At 39.2% G+C, this 16,243-nt stretch overlaps 1 protein-coding gene across 3 annotated transcripts; it reads right to left on the bottom strand.

The window, feature by feature from the left end:
• Positions 1 to 744: 744 nt before the first annotated feature.
• On the bottom strand, positions 745 to 14,823 carry LOC101161479 (interleukin-12 receptor subunit beta-2). 3 transcript variants are annotated; one of them, XM_011474368.3, is made up of 16 exons: positions 14,641 to 14,823; positions 14,317 to 14,433; positions 13,839 to 14,099; positions 12,025 to 12,148; positions 11,751 to 11,938; positions 11,482 to 11,624; positions 11,061 to 11,196; positions 8,814 to 8,884; positions 7,027 to 7,231; positions 6,748 to 6,924; positions 6,553 to 6,654; positions 6,299 to 6,445; positions 5,760 to 5,891; positions 2,571 to 2,667; positions 2,396 to 2,483; positions 745 to 1,857 (listed from the first exon to the last, which is right to left on the bottom strand). In XM_011474368.3, the coding sequence occupies exons 2-16, from the start codon at positions 14,375 to 14,377 to the stop codon at positions 1,438 to 1,440; spliced, it is 2,352 nt and encodes a 783-aa protein (XP_011472670.1). In that variant the 5' UTR covers positions 14,378 to 14,433; positions 14,641 to 14,823; the 3' UTR covers positions 745 to 1,437. The 3 variants fall into 3 exon arrangements, with proteins under 3 accessions (XP_011472670.1, XP_011472671.1, XP_020558276.1); XM_011474369.3 differs by having other exon boundaries at positions 745 to 1,854; XM_020702617.2 differs by having other exon boundaries at positions 14,717 to 14,810.
• Between the last annotated feature and the right edge of the window lie 1,420 nt (positions 14,824 to 16,243).

The raw sequence follows: 16,243 nt of genomic DNA, 5'->3' as shown, positions 1-16,243 counted from the left end.
ACGTTCATGAAGCCCTGTTTTACTGGTTTGTGTTTGAACTACTCAAACAAGATGAGGCTTGTGTGTGTGAGCCACACGGGTCGTGAGAAACTCCTGAAACTGCAAGAAAATCTTAAACATGTACCATAGCTTATAAACAGTCTTTAGTTGGACTGCTTGTATTTTTTTATTTGTAAATGTCTATAGAGCAAACCACTGGAAATGGCAGGTGTGGCTTCTAGATGATAAAATAACCCATCCCATCCTTACATTGACATGTTACCCAACTCCCAATGGTAAAGTGCCTAGGATAGCACAAGGGTTAAGGTCTAGATTTTTGTGTCTTTTCTTTACAAGAAATGCTGTAACTACTGCAAACCATAATTTCATTTTTGTCTGTAACCCATGTGCTATCCTAGGCACTTTACCATTGGGAGTTGGGTCATCTAGACCCACTAGACAGTGCGCTGAACCTTTTTTCTTCACTGATTTGTGAATGGTGTCCATGGATTACATGAAATCTTTCCACCTGTATCCACCTTTGTCATGGTAGGGAGAACCCGTCAATGTGAGGGTGGGGTCATCTAAGATAGCACAAGGGTTAAATCTCAGACTTGTAGTGACAAATTGCTTTTCTGTTGACTAAATGTGCTCTGTAAAATAACCGAACCTCTTCTCCAGTGTGAACACAATGTAGCATCCCTTTTTATAAACTAGAATCAAACTTTGTTCCCCCAAAGGGAAATTATTTAACAATAGATGGGCCACACTGTTCTGATTTATTTTATGAAGTTTGTTTTTAAAAGAATGGGAAGACTTATGTATGTACTCCCAAAACATGGTAAACATTGTAATTCACAGCAAAGGAGTTGATGACTTCGGAGGATTACCCATGACCCCACTGTCCCAGGAGAGTGATTCAAGAAACCGCTTCAGAGCGCTGGGACCCGGGCTGCCTGACATGTCTCAGCCTTTTTAAATTCATGAATCCAGCTCTTACAAAAATATTGTTGCCATCTGACACTTGAATCTACTGCAATACTGCAAAATTTTTAATAAAACTAACGTATACATTTCATTCGATCAGATTAAAAGGTCAATTTCACACCATCACTGTATAAACATCAGAGTTAAGAAACCAAACTGTCAAAAAGGAACAACTGGAAAATAAGAGTGGCTGATTATTCCCTTATGAGGAAAAATATGAGGTAAGAAAATACTTTTATTTAATTTTCTTTTCATCAAATAGACAGTTTCCTGCAACCTTTAAGTCTTAGTGTGTCTGTTGCAGTCCAAGAACAGTCATAATGCATAAAATGATTTTTTGTTACTGCTGAAGCTCAAACTTTAGCAATATAGAGATTGGAGGTAGTTCTTGTGGATCTCTTATGAGAGATTGGTCAAAATGACAAAAAAGATGTTTTCGTTTCTTCAGAAAGTCCAGATGTCAAAGCTCCATTAAGTGGTTTGCAGGTCACTGCAGTCAATTTTTACAGCATCCAGCGTCAACGTCCCATCAAACTGCAGCATCTCCGTGAGGAAAATGCTGTGACTGGGTAGGAAAGACATGTCCTCGAATGCCTCCTCCTCCTCTCCGTCCTCCATATTCCCCGGGCCGTCTGACGAGATGTAGTCTACCGTGGTGTTTGTGTCCGAGTCGTGGGACAGACTCTTAATGTAGGTGGTCAAAGGAGGGTACATCAGTGTGGTCAGGTCCGCGTCTGGACTCAGGCTGATCAGCTGTGCAGAGTCGGTTGTGGGCAGGGAGGTGTCAGTGGTCTGCTTGAAAAGCTCCTCCACATCCACCAGGTTGGTGTCCTCTTCTTGGTCGGTGGAAGTGGATCCACTGGACAGCAGCTGGATGCTCAGCCTACCCTGCTTCAAAGGAACGCATTTGATTTAGATGGAGAAGAGAGACTTCTGTCAAACAAAACTCTGTGGCTGTCTCTGAATTCTCACCCTGACCCTTAACTACTAAAAAATGATATAGTGCGACAGTATATAGTAACCAAAATATTTAAAGCAATTCAGACACCATGCTCATGTTTGTTTTTTAATGGTGGATATGACATCATTGATTTCACAAAGTTAAAATCTAATTAATATGAGTGTTTTGCAACGATTATTTATGAATCCACTGTCTTCTGAAGATAAAAAAAATTGATGATTTACTAAAACAATATATATTTAAATACTTTTTTTGGCAAAAATTGTTCCAAATCAATGCATTGTGGTCCATATTCGCCGATCTATTCAGCATTGATGCACACTGGTTTTTCGCAGAGACTTCTGGGAAATTTCTAGGGCACTCGATTTGGGAATTGTAGATACAGACAGCACAACAAAATGGCGAAAGCACAATACAATGCACTATATAGGGGTTAGGGTGGGAATTTGGACATAACCTGTCTCATACCTTCTCTTTGGTGCACTCTTTTGCCCACTTGCTGTTTGCAGGATCTGGGACAACATCCAGCATGAGGCACTGGAAAAGCTCCCAGAACCTGAAGGACAGATGATAATAACTATTTTTTATGACAATGTATTGCTGATTCCTAAACAAGATGTGAAGTTAATCTGTGGATTTCTACCTTTGCTTCACCACTGGATTCTGGCACAGACAGAGTAGAAGCAGCACCATCAGGACAGCAACCACACATGCAAGCAGGAGGGATAGATGGTTGTCCTCTGCAAAAGTCCAGCAGTACAATTAAAGCAGCTGCACAGAATCTTTAAACACAGAGGGGCCTACTAAACTGAAAAAACACACACTCAGAAAAAAAACACCAAATCACAAGTGACTTCAAAAAGAAATGCTTAAAACCATGAATAGGAAACTAAAGTTAGAGCAGTTTTTTTGGTGAATGAAGAGTTTTTAACATGTTCTTATAGTATTTTTCTCATGATGGAGGACATACACAGTATTCCTCCACTTATTTTCATTTGACTTCGCAGTTTCATGTATTCGCTGATTTTTCTTCAGTCACGTGACTCTTCCGGTTCATAACAAAAACTCAGCTCAAGACGCTTGTATGAAACTTTTGCTTCCAAAGGAGGTGCTGCGGGGCAGGAGGGAAGCAGAGATGAAGAGCATCTCTAAGCGGCTTCCTTAGCGGCTGCTAAACAATATTTCACAGCTATTTCCGAAGGTCCTTGAATTGCTACCAAGTTTGTGCCCCTGCATGGAGAAATGGCATCGGCTGACTCGGAAGTGGCCGGAAAGTGTTCTGAAATGCTGAGGAAGATAATCGCGGAGAACAATTATCATTCAGATAAACGAATGATGGATGAAACCAGCCTCTTCTGGAGGAAGATGCCCTCTCGCGGTTACCTGATGGAGAAATCAAGGACTCTGGTTTTAGGGCAAAGAGTGACAGAGCAACACTCCTAATGTGAGTTATAAAGTATGCTACGGTTAGGTCTATTGCTCTGAATAAAAAACAATCTTTATGTCCTGAGAGGCTTCTCAGGAAGCGTAAGCAGATTGAGAACACTTGGGTTAAAGGCTGCAGGATTTACATCAAACCACTCGGTCCACCGGACCGGTCCAAGGTTCTGGTTGTTAACACCATGAGGGATTTTGAGAAGTGTTTGGTCACGGACGTCTGAAACAACATGCAGTAATAAATCAAAGAGTCAAATATAATTTCAAGAAATGTGGCGCCTGAATGCATCCCTTTCTATGAATGTCTGAAGTGACCCTGATTTTCAGCAGAGAGTTCTGACCTGGACATACTTGACCTCAACTTTCAGCGCCGCTGATAACAGCCGAAGAAGGATATGGACCTTTATGCCATGCTCCAGGTGAATACTCGATTCTGATTGGCTGCTGGGTGTTGAAAAAAAGTGATATACCACAGGATAACCACATGGTGAAAAAAGAAGTTCCGGTTACCTAGCGTAAATGTTCTGTATCGCTGCGCCGGCTTCGTGTCGGACGGTTCAGGCTTCCTCGGCGCGCGTTAAAAAGTGATAATGCACACTTCGTTGGCCATTAACCCCTTAATGTCTGCAGACTTAACATCGAAGAGAACTATAAACTCTGTTTAAACCCAGAAGAACGGCTGTTAATCAGCAGAAGAAGGAATACCAACCTTGGTCATTCGACAGATTATGGACCCTTTTTCTTTTTATTTCACAGCATTACCTTATTATATAAAAACAAAAAATTCTTAATCAATTATTGAAGATGGTTAAAATGATTAATTTCTAATAATATTACTTCACTTGCTTGCTCCAAAAAATTGATTCATGGTTTTCCAAATGTCACATAATTTGCACATATTCTAACTTTTGATACTTGATCAATTTTTGCTCTAAAGATTTTTGAAACAGTGTTATGTCTATCTTATTTATAAAGTATTATTTTTTTAATCATATACATGATTTTTTTAAGTAACAATCTGCAAATATTTTGGATAACTGATCTGCATTTGCCATGTTGATTTCTAAAATAGTTATTTTTTACATGATATTTTGAGTAATTCATCTTTGTCATGTGATTTATTGATATTTCAGGATTCTTAATTCTGTCTGATAAACGTTAGGAACCGGATAATGATAAATCTTGATATTAAATGGTTACGGTATAACGGGGTGGGATTATATAAGTTCACTTTCTTCCACTCCCTTTCAAGCAATATTTAATTTTATGTCTAATTATCCTAAGTTTGATATGTCATTGTATGAATGTATAACTGATGATTGGATTGTTTTTGTGTATTATTCTTATTTGATTGCTTGAAATAAACCATTTCAAACCAAAATCAAAAATGTTGAGGAATATTCCAATGTTCTTTAATAAAAGTTTTAAAAGCATCAGAAATGTTTCAGAAGGGTTTTTGATGAGTAAGGATCGGTGATGGAAATTCTTCGGATTGGAAGTTGTCTTTATTTGCGTTTGTCTCCGGTCCCTTACCCCTGTTAATAAGGGGGGAATACTCTATGAAGAAAAATAAGCTAAAAATTGCATTTCTGACTAGCGATATTTCTTCATTCAAATTGTTGTAAATCGTAAGCAGATGATACAAAGCTGTTTGAAAAAGGTTGTAGTTGTGATGTAGAAGCTACAATCATTTTTGTTGTACCACTAATGTTAGGTTGGGGTGGTGAGGGGCTGTGAGCTAGTGGGAGAACTGTTAACGGTCCCGCCCACAACTAAGAGGTGAAATTCTAATGAACTCCTGCCGCTCTGCAGACACCATATCCAAGAAAATGACACAGGTTATAAAATTTTGCCTAAAAATGACACAATCATAATTAAAAGACAACTGGGAAAGCTTTGAAATAGATCAAAAGATGCTTGGAGTGGGACTTTAATAGTTATTCATCAACATTTATCCATATATTTTTTTTTTTTAGACATTTAGGACTATAAAAGATCTTACTGGCTCATGTTTTTCTTGGTCTTCTTTCATTTACCAAACATCACTTTGTCAGCCGTTTCTTTTTATTAAAATGTTGTTTTTTTTTTAAATTAACAATGCAGTTGACTAATGTAAAAGTGTGTTAAATAGTTAAGATGTGATCTTAGGTTGTCTGTGGTGCCTGACCGTTTTACACTAGAGAGGAGCAGAACAGACCTCATCTGACAGGATCCGAACAGGCTGCTTTCTGAGAGCAGACTTAACACTGTAAGGGGAATCACTCATGTTCCTTTGGCAGGCACACCTACCCGAAAGCCCAAGCACAGGGTAACCCCTTCCAAATCTGGTCACAAATGGTAAAAAATAAATCTATTTTTATATATATATATTTTTGTATATAAATAAATGTCTTACGTTTGATGGGGAACTTGCCCTTGTGACTTTTAGGACCTTCTCCTTTGGCAGTTGAAGCAGTCATCCACAGAGTGTAGACATCAGGCAATAGATTTTTAATCTTCAATTTTGTCTTAGAGGCTCCAACTGAGTCTGAAAACAAAATGTAGAGGACTCACCAACCATAAGTACAGTTAATCATCTGCAAGTCAGCATGCTGCAAGTTAAATACTGTGTGGTTACTTCTACTTAAAGTAAACTCCCATAGCCAACCAAAACGGGTCATTCTACTATTAAATTTATCACGGAATAAATTCCCAAACTTCTCTAATTAGTGCAAACAAAATGATAAAATGATTTAACCAAAATTACAGTCATGAATATGAAACCAATTCTGAGTCATAATGTTTTTCCCTCTGAAGTGCAAAGTCCTTCAAATTAAACTTTATTCTAATAAATCAAAAACAGTGCAAAAAGTTAAAACAATGACTTGTATTCAACCACAACAATAACTTTAGTTTTGATAGTGTGTTTGAGTTTTGGAAGTGTTTTTTTCTCACAATTTTGGCTGTATCCAGTGTTGCCCTCTACATAGATGGTATACTGGGTGATGCAGCCCATGCGGAACGCTCTGGGAAGCTTCTCCCAGGTTACTATCACATTGTTTCCCTCCACTTTTTCTTTGAATGATGGACTGCTTTTAGGCTCTGCAAACAACAAGCAAAACTGGGTATGAAAAAGGTCCTTCTCTCAAATGCTGCAGAGTTATACAATTTTGATGACGACTTTGAAAATGTATAAATATTGCTGTCACCTGACTCTAAAGCAGCAACTCTGTTAGACCTGTTCTTGCCCACAAAGCTCTTGTTGTAGAAGACATACACTGCTCCTTCATAGCACTCATAGGGCTTGATTCCTGTAAGAAGGAACAGAAAAAGTAGGTATGCTGCAGAAGAGGAAAAAAAAATCAACTGGTTGTTCAACACAGGCTCAGTTATGTGGACCCGACCTGAAAAGACAGCAGTGGTTTCACTTTTGTTCAGCAAAACCCATCTGAGCTCATTTAGCAGGAAGTCCTCTGGGTACAACTCCACTACATACATGGCAGCTGTGAGTTCAGGTTTTCTCCAGGAGATGGTGACAGAGCTTTTGTTCGCTGTTGCATTCACGTGTTGAAGAGGCTCGGCTGAAAGAAAAAGGGGGAATTACCTGTCAGGAGTGTAGAGAGATGCATCTTCAACTATTCTGTACTGGGAATGCATCCGTCAACATTCGTTACATTGTTTACCTTCAGTGTAAAGGGGTGTCATGGTGGCAGGAGGCGACATCCCCTTTGAGTTGTGAGCCCACACTGTTACTTCATAGTGACTGCAGAGTGGGACCGTATAATTCCTGGAATCTGCACTCACATTAGTGGTGAGGTTCAGGCTGGGGCTGGAAACTCTGACTGTGTACAGAGTAATTTTTCCTCTGGATATGGATGTGTTGGGTTCCTGCAGAGAGAATATGTTCTTCAGAGTAAATTACAGTTGCTTCAGAGGTGGACTGAAGGACGCAGAGCAGAAGGAGAGGGGAAAATGTCACAAACACTTTGAAGTAAAGGGCGGTGGAGATCGACAGTGCAGCTAAATGAGTGTGTCATTTCTGTTCAAGTTCTGGTCTTCCCGTAAATTGAAACTTGGTGTCTGCTGTCAGGTTTCACTTACTTCTCAGTGTCTATGTGACTATCAAATAATGTTTGTATGTGTGAGGCAATGAGACTGTTATTAACGGCGAGTGAGGGTGTGTGAAGGTGTGTGTTGGTCCGCGTGTTTAAGGGTAGCTTAAAGAAAAAGTGGTCAAAATTTGACCTTTAGCCAGGAGAACAAAGAAGAGAAGCAGGAAGCTCCATGTCACTGTGGCTACAGGGCTGCACAGAGACAAAGACTGAGAAAAGACACAGAGACTTGAAACCTTCTGAATTGCAGCATTGCACATCCACATTGCAGACAGTGCAATTTGAATCTTAAGTTAAATCAAAAAAAATAAAACTGCATTTTACATTAATTGTAGGATAGCACTTGAGTATTTCTTTGGCATCTACACCTGTGAAGACCAGCAACTGTCTTCAACGTTTTCCACTTGTGCAACCAAATAGCTCACAGATTAGTTTAGTTTAGCTCTTCACTGGCTGATGTACAGAGAGAACAGCTGATGAGGTTTTTTCTCTGACACAAAGTTACTGCATTACTGAAAGCACAGAAGATGGTGAAGTTCTATCTTCCATCAAGTGCATATCTGGGTGTTTTTACACCTGGATTCTAATATTAACATATACACTAACTGGTCACTTTATTAGGCACACCTGTCCACCTGCTCAGTACTGTAGATTTCTGATAAACCAATCAAATGGCACCAGCTCAATACATTTAGGCATGTAGATGTTGCACGTGTAGACACACAATCAGTTTTCCTTCCTGACACAATAAAGGCACGGATATGCAGCTATGTAGCCAGTAGCATATCACTAAGGACCCCAACAGACTTCATCAACCACACCTAAAACTAACCATAAAAACAGGAGGCAGTAAATAACACTGTAATGGCTACAAATCAGAAAACTAATGATCTATCAGAGCCTTGAAAGCAAATTTGTGTTTTCTAATGAAACCAGAAAGATGTCATTTTTTTGTCAGTTTAAAAAAAGATCAAAATCATAGTTAAAAATGTTCTGGAAAATTAAAACGGTGCTACATTAAAACCATTGTTGTCCACCTGAAGAGCCTTAATGTGTCTTCAAAACCCAGAGGACCAAGACATGTTAACAATAAAACAACAAAACAGTGGAGGATAAAAACTGCAAAGTTTCTGCAAAACATGCAAGTGTAGGAGTTTCAACATTTCAAACTAGCCATTTTTGAAAACACGACCACTGACAGGTCTATAAAGTAAATATCTGCACAAAACCGCAAATGTGAAAAGATGCTAAATGCAAACTCCAAAATTACAATGAGTGAATTTGTTGTTTTAGAAACAAATAGAAGATCATTTGGTATCATTTCTGCTCATGTTTCTGCAAATCCTTTGTTTACATACCTTCCAGAGAACTGTCATTGATTTAGAGCCAGGAGAATGAACAATCCACACATCCAGCGCTCCGGAAGGAGCTAAGAAACAACAAAAAACACAAAACAATTATTTCCTTCTTTGCATTCATAGAAACAGAATGTTTTTCATCCTCTATGACAACTAATATTTTCTGTAAAATCTTTTTTTTTAAAGTAGACAAAAAAAAAATTAAAAAGCAATGCAAAACTGACGGATGTTCATCTTAGATGTGATAAAACAAGATTATGCACATATACATATGTATTCAAGCTATTTATACTTTGCACTGTTTTTTTTATCAGGCTGTTAAGATTATTTTAAGAATATTTTTACTTAGAAAAAATACATTTAGTTGTATTTGAGAATCTAACTTTTGTTACAAAAAACAGGAAAGGGTAGCACCACATCAACAAAACACTGTGGCACAGAGGAGAAAGAATGTCACTCCACTCTGTAAGTTATGAGAAGATGTTCAATTTTTTTTCTGTATGTGAAAATATGGCCTCCCAACTCTTGTGTTTTGCGCTGTCTCACAATGAATTACAGTAGTTAACATTTAAATTAAGGTTAAAGTCGCACCCTGATCAACTTTTGATCTATTCTAAAAGCGTTCTCAGTGGTCTTTTAATCATGCCATTTTTAGCCTAAATCCAAAAACCTATGTCGCTTTCTAGGAATTCATGAAGAATTTGTGGTGGGCTGGACTTTTGAAGTGGAGTAAGCCCGACCCTGCTTCCCGTCATCCAATGTCCTGCTAGCTTACAGCCCCTCACAAGCCCAACCTAACATTAACAGTGAAACATAAATGGTGAGCAATATCGAATCTGTCCAGCTGTACAGTTTGGAGCCAGATTCTATTGATAATGATAAATCATGTTATAATCATGTTATGGATCTATTTGTCGGTAAGTGGATGCATCAGAATGGAGCAGAGCAGGGAGATCGTGGCTTGCCGATTGTGGCTTCTACGTCACAACTACAAGCTTTTTAAAACTGCAGTTTTTTCATCTGCTACCGATTCAAAAACAAAGTTTTCATTGGAGTTGGTCTTTTAAACAAAGTTGTTTGAAGATTTGAGGAGTTTTTACCTCAGCTACAGTTCGGATGAGGTCACTGCAGAGCAAAACAGCTGTGAAGAGTTCGAAGGTCTACTGCAGATCAGTCTTTCTTTTCCAGATACTTTTTTAAAGTTTCATTTCCAAAGCTTGCAAAGAGTTGAATTTTAGAGAAGCTTGGATCAGATGAGACAGCAGCTGAGTTTAGCACCAGGAAGCTGAGAATAAAAACTGGCTGCCCATTCCGCAACAGCTGACATGCTAAAAGCCACAACTTTCATTTCTTTACTTCTGTTTTGAGAGTCTGCTTTTGACTTTTGGTTGACTGCAAAAACCTCAAAAAAACAGATGTCCTAGTTTTTGTTTTTTCAAAGTAGTGCTTAAAAAAATACCAACGTAATATTTTATCTGGAATCTGAAACAGACAAAAATGGATTTAAGGAGAAAAAGCGTTAAAATAAAATAACGACATTTTAAGCTATTATTTATTTAAGCTTTTCCCTTGTATTTGTGTTATATTTAGTTGTTTTGTTTTTTCTCTGAAAGAATTTGAGACCGTAGCAACAATACAAGCATAGCTATCAAAATAAAACTAAAAATTTAAGTAAAAACTTCAGTTTTGATTACCTTAACAACAGAAACCCCTTTAAAATATAAGTCTGCTCGGATGTTTGCTACATTTTCCCTCAAGTGGAAAGTGATGAGCCATCTCAGTTCCAGATTTACAGGACTTGCATGCTCGTATAGACAGTATCTTTGAATATCTTTACACCATCAGTGGTAGAAATGAGACATGCACAGACATTTCCCATAAACCCAAGCTTTCATCTTCACGACCTTGCAATATTTCAACATGGCTAGCAGAAATCTACTTAAACAAAATACAATAATGATAAATTATTTCAGTTTAAGTTATGTACACTTCTTCTTATCATCAATTGCTGGTTTTGCTCTTTAACAATCAAACCGCTGAAGCTCGTTTCTGTGGCTTATAGGCTTCCTTCAGGTAGTTAGTGGTGACCAAATTACTGTATTAAAACACAGACAGACGAAACATATCAGCTTTATCTGATTGATGACAATGATACGCACAGTTCAGAGTGTGTGCAGAGCTGGGAGCGTGCAAACAGAGAGTGCATGAACAGAGGAGCTATGCAAGATCTTAAGGCAAACTGCTTACCCTCCTCTTGAGTCCAGCTGGAGACGTTTGAGCTCCATGAACTCCAAAGGCCAAAGCTGAATTTGGATCTGGCTCTGAAATGGTACAGCCTGTAGGGCTCCAGAGTTGCGATGGACCGGACCTGAGATGAACCCACCTGCCAAGGTTAGAGTTTTTGTAATTATTGTTTCCTGTTTGTGGTAGAAGTCATTAAGTGAAAGTACATAAAGAATCATTCTGGGTAAAAAACAACTGAATCTTGTGTGTCATTGTGATTTCATTTGTAGCTTAGCCACTCATATCCACCTTAAGCTTTGAATCAGCTGAGGATGGATATTAACTGATCACACAAGTATGTTTATCACAGCCAAATATGCACAAGCTTCTACATATCACACAAACCCCAATAAGCATCAAGTACTGAGGAGCTCCAGCTTCTTACAGAGTCTGGATCAGTTCTCCATTCTTGGTGGTCGGCTCTGTACTGGATCTCAAGGTAAGACGTATTCAAAGACTGCTCCACTTTGACTTCGCACTTCCTGGAGGAGCAATCTGGCTGGCCAAGGATGGGGGGCGATGGCTTTGCTACTCGAACCAGAACAAAACAACAAGTAAAGAACATGACTTTGAAACCACAGCTCAAGGATCTGCTCAAGAATGTCTTTGTAAGAGTCAGAAGCCACCGCTCAAAGGAATTCACGCAAGCCTTACCTCTGTCTCTGAGGGTGTAGTTGATGACCGGGGACTCTGCAGAGCCCAGGGAGTTTCGGGCATGAACCCACACAGAGATATAATCAACAGATCTGGACACGGTGAAATTCACTGACGGTCTTACTGATCCTTTCATGGAGACGTTGAACTGCAGCAGTCCTGTGACGTTACCAGATAAGGTTCTGACCCTTCAACCCATAAAGAATAGGCCTCAGATGAAAGTGCATACATGTGTTTTGAGCTTTTTTGGAAATGGCATGTTTTCCTGACTCACCGCAGCACAAAGTGATTCCACAGAAAAGTGTCCCTTCCTCCATCCCAAGAGCAGTTTACAACACCACTCTCCAATTTTTGGATTTCATAGATGCAGAAAATATTTTTAGGGGAATCTGGAGGGTCTGACGTTAAAAAAAAGAGAAAAATTTCATCTGTTATGCCGTCTGCAAACTGCAAGAATCCAATGCTTGACCAAATATGGAGCTTTTAAAGGTGACTGGTGCTTTTGACTCATTTTTTTAAAAAGAAGCTGAACTTCTGCCAGTTTTAAAGGGGTTACTTAAAAGGAGATATTTATTGTTTTTCATTTTAAAAAAGAACGTATTTTTTGCGAAACAGAATAGTCGTATTAGTCTAACTTTATTCAACTAATTCACAGACAGTTGAAGCACAGTACACATCACTTCGACTAACTACAGTAGCCATATCGCTCCAACAATTCAGCAAGCAGAGCGACTTTGATCAAAGTTGTACTAAAACAGTTTGATGGACCACAGAAACCCTGTTTCAGCACAAACATAATTCATACATAAAGTGCGCTGGATTATGAGGTGAACTGTGTATTTTCCAAAATAATCAAAGGATTTTAATTGCACCTAAAAGATCCACTCCAATGAAGATTGTGTTTTTAGTTTTTTTAACATGTTTTTGTGGCTGATGGAGGACCTATCTAACGCAACAAGCTCTTGTTTCTGAGTATTTCTTTATTCAAATCGTTGTGAATCAGGAGCAGATGGAAAAATAAAGTTGGAAAAAGCATGTTGCTGGGATGTAAAAGCTACAATTGGCAGGCCACAAGCTCCCCGCTCTGCTCCATTCTGATGCATCAAGTTGTAGAAGACTAGATCCATGCATGTCTATGTTTTTCTCGTCTGAGCTGGAATCTGGATCAAAAACGGTATTTCTGGATAGCTCCAATACTGTTCGGCATTTTTGCTGCACCGCCAATGTTAGGTTGGGGTAGTGAGGGGCTGTAAGTTAGCATGAGAGAGAACGTAAACAAAGAAATGATGGGAAATGAGGCTTACTCCACGCCAGCAGTCCTGCCCACAACCTAAGAGGAAAACTCCCGCCACTCTGTAGAAACTATGTTCTACAAAACAACACAGTTTTTCGATTTTGGCTAAAAGCGGCATAATCATAATTAAAAGACCATTATTTTAATAAAGATCAAAAGATGATTGGAGTGGGAATTTGAAGAATAACGTAGCTCTAATTTAACTTTTGTCAAATAAGTTTACAAATTTATGGTTAAGAAACTGTATAAGGTAACAAACTATTTGATTTTTTTAACAGATCTGCTTATTTTTTGTCATTTAATATTTTTGCCAAAAACAGTTCATTTATTTCTATCATAATAGTAACAACACAAACACACAGCGGTGCTTTTCTGAAGGGTGAAGTAAGACTCTTTGGCTCCCTCTTGGTAGTGGTCAGTGAGAATGTGACCTAAATGGCTTTTTAAAGTGTTGAAGGTTGCAGACTCCTTGCTTTAGATCAACTTGTCTTAGTTTCACAACTACTAGGTGCGTTAGAGGCAAAAACGCAACACCTCTGTGTCTTTACTTTAGCCTTGTTAGCTGTGAACAGGGTGTTTACAACGAAAACAGAAGTTGCTTTACAAAATAAAAACAAGTCTTTGGGTGCCGAACTTATCATGTGCAGAGGTTCTCATGTAAATAAATAAAAAATATAATAAAATATTTTTGAGTTTCTTCGGTTGATGGGAATGCCAGTGCACACCTTTTGCAAGGACCTTCAGAAAGAAGCACAGCTGTGTGTCACAGACTTGAGAGGAGGCTCTCCACTTACATCCAGTGGAGATGTCCTGTCCACAGGGATCCAGTTTAAGCTTGTCCTCACATGAACAGCTGAAGGTTGTGGTGCTTGTTAGGTTGTCAATTTTTAGGTAGATAGTTGTGTCGTTGAAGACCTGGTGGCTATGCTTTTGGGGAGGGTTGCCGCTGTATATGTATTTCTTGCTCTTGCAACTGAAGGTGCAGTACACCTCGAAAGTGGAACCTCGAGGCACCACAAGACCAGCACTCGACCAGAGGACGCAGGACTTCTCACCTAAAAGCAGAAGTGTTTAGTATTTCCTGGTAACTTTTTTTTATTATTATTATTGTTCGTAAAGAAGTTTATAGAGTTATCTTAGTCTGGGAAGGTAAACCTGTACACACACGTCATCACAACAGTTATGTCCAAGAGGGCTTCCCTCGACCCCTTACACAAGTTCAGACAAATAAAAAAAAAATTTGAAAACACACACATTACTGTTTAAACTTACCAATGGAGATCTGCACGGCCGCCAGGATGAAGGCAGGGCCGATGGGCCATGACAGAAACATTGTGAGTCACCAGAAACTGTGCGCGCACCTCACATCGTTGTTAAATAGATCAATTCCTTTAAAAAACAAGACAGTTATTGTAAAATCTATCCGTCAAACAGAGCCATGTTTACCATATACCATAAATTCAGTATAGGTGTATATTCTTGAAGAGGAAAATGACATTTGTCAAACAACAATCATAAATTCAGCTTTCAAGGCGCAGCAGCTGCGTAAAATCCTCTCTGGCAGATGGCATGGGAAAGCAGAGACATTCGGCTCACCACAGGTTTCACAGTCCAGCGTTAAATTCGTGAGTTTAATCTGAGCTTTGTCCGTAATCGTGCGGGATATCTTTACCTGGCGCTGCGCGTCCACACTGTGCCGGCTGCGTGCCGCCTGCGCCGACAAAGAGCCAACCAATTCCAACATCAGACTTCTGAGCAGTGACGACACGCGCGCGGAAACACGCGCTCACTCAAGCAAAAAAAAAAAAAAAAAAAAAACTCTATAAACGTCGTTTGACCGTTTTATCCGTCCAGGTTCTCATTGTTTTCTAATTATCTATAAATTATCCTTCATTCCATGTTGTGTCGCGCGTTTTTTCTTTGCTTTGTCGCACGCAATGACCGCAATTACAAAATAACCTGCACACAAACGTTACAAAATCCAGCCAGACGACGCTCGGACACCCTTATCTTTGTATTCCTTTGAATAGTTCATAAACTGATCACTTGTCTTTCAGCCAGCCCCTGTCTGTCTATCACTCCCTCAGTGTAGTCACCATGAGGTGTAGTTTGGGACTTTCCCTTCAAAGCTGCACATTTTCCTTTACCTACTGGTGCAGAAAAACTGGATACTTGATATTTGTTAAACATATGCACTAATGACCAGAGTTGGAACTTAAAAACTATAAATAGAGGTATTTATTCTCAACATGTGTCTGTGAGTTGACCATGCTGATACTAGATAATAAACTTGAACTGTGTTGCTGTTCAGGCGTTGCATTGTGAGTCCTGTTGAGGGGTACTGGGGGCTTCAGAGGAACCACATGGCAGGGGGAAGTCCCTATGGGCTTTCTGTAGGGTGTGAATAGGAATAATTTCAAGGTTGATGGCACTCCACTGCCTTGAGAAGGCTGCAGAGGTCAGACCAAAGCACTCATGTGACAGCTATATGAACAGCTTCTGCTGCATTCGTGGCTTTTTTGCAAGAATTAAACAACGTGCAAAGAAAACCATAAGTTTAAGAAATATCTGTTTTAGCTACAGGTTTGTTTAAGTTGTCTTAGCTTTTAATTACTTCATATCTTCAACAAAGCAACCACATTTCCACTTCCCATCGTCTATGTTTTTTCATGTTCTCATGCAGTTTACAGTCCCTCACAACTCCAACCTAACATTAGCAGTGCAACAAAAATAGCATGCAACATTGGAGCTATCCATTGAGCCAGATTCCAGCTCAGACGAGGAAAACAAAGACGTATACGGATCTATTTGTCTTTAACCCTTGTGCTATCCTGTGACCCCACCCTTACATTGATGCGTTCTCCCTACCACGATAAAGGTGGATAAAGGTGGAACATGGACACCAGTGAAGATCACAAACCTAGCGCAGTGTCTAGAGGGTCTAGATGACCCAACTCCCAATGTTAAAGTGCCTAGGATAGCACAAGGTCTACGTGGATGCATCCGAATGGAGCAGAGAGATTGTGGTCCTCTGGCTGTAGCAACAAGGTCACAGCTCCATGCTTTTCTCAACAGAATTATTTTGTATGCTCCAGATTCACAAAGATTTGATTAAAGAAATACTCGTAAATGCAAAATTTGCTTATGAATGTTTCTTTTTTTAAATATGTTTTGGTTTCTGGAATTTTGTATTGATTTC

The sequence above is a fragment of the Oryzias latipes genome, chromosome 4 (genome assembly GCF_002234675.1).
Source record: "Oryzias latipes chromosome 4, ASM223467v1".
In the NCBI taxonomy this organism is placed as follows: Eukaryota; Metazoa; Chordata; class Actinopteri; order Beloniformes; family Adrianichthyidae; genus Oryzias; species Oryzias latipes.
The sequence above is the reverse complement of the archived record's forward strand: the minus strand, read 5'-3'. Positions and strand labels throughout refer to the sequence as shown.

What these genes read in the sequence shown, in the direction of transcription:
- LOC101161479 (XM_011474368.3), bottom strand. Translation starts at nt 14,377, where the DNA reads ATGTTTCTGTCATGGCCCATCGGCCCTGCCTTCATCCTGGCGGCCGTG. An exon ending in GGCCGTGCAGATCTCCATTG is followed by an intron (nt 14,100 to 14,316) that starts GTAAGTTTAAAC and finishes TTCTGCTTTTAG; the next exon opens with GTGAGAAGTCCTGCGTCCTC. An exon ending in AGTTGCTGCTTTAGAGTCAG is followed by an intron (nt 6,446 to 6,552) that starts GTGACAGCAATA and finishes TGTTGTTTGCAG; the next exon opens with AGCCTAAAAGCAGTCCATCA.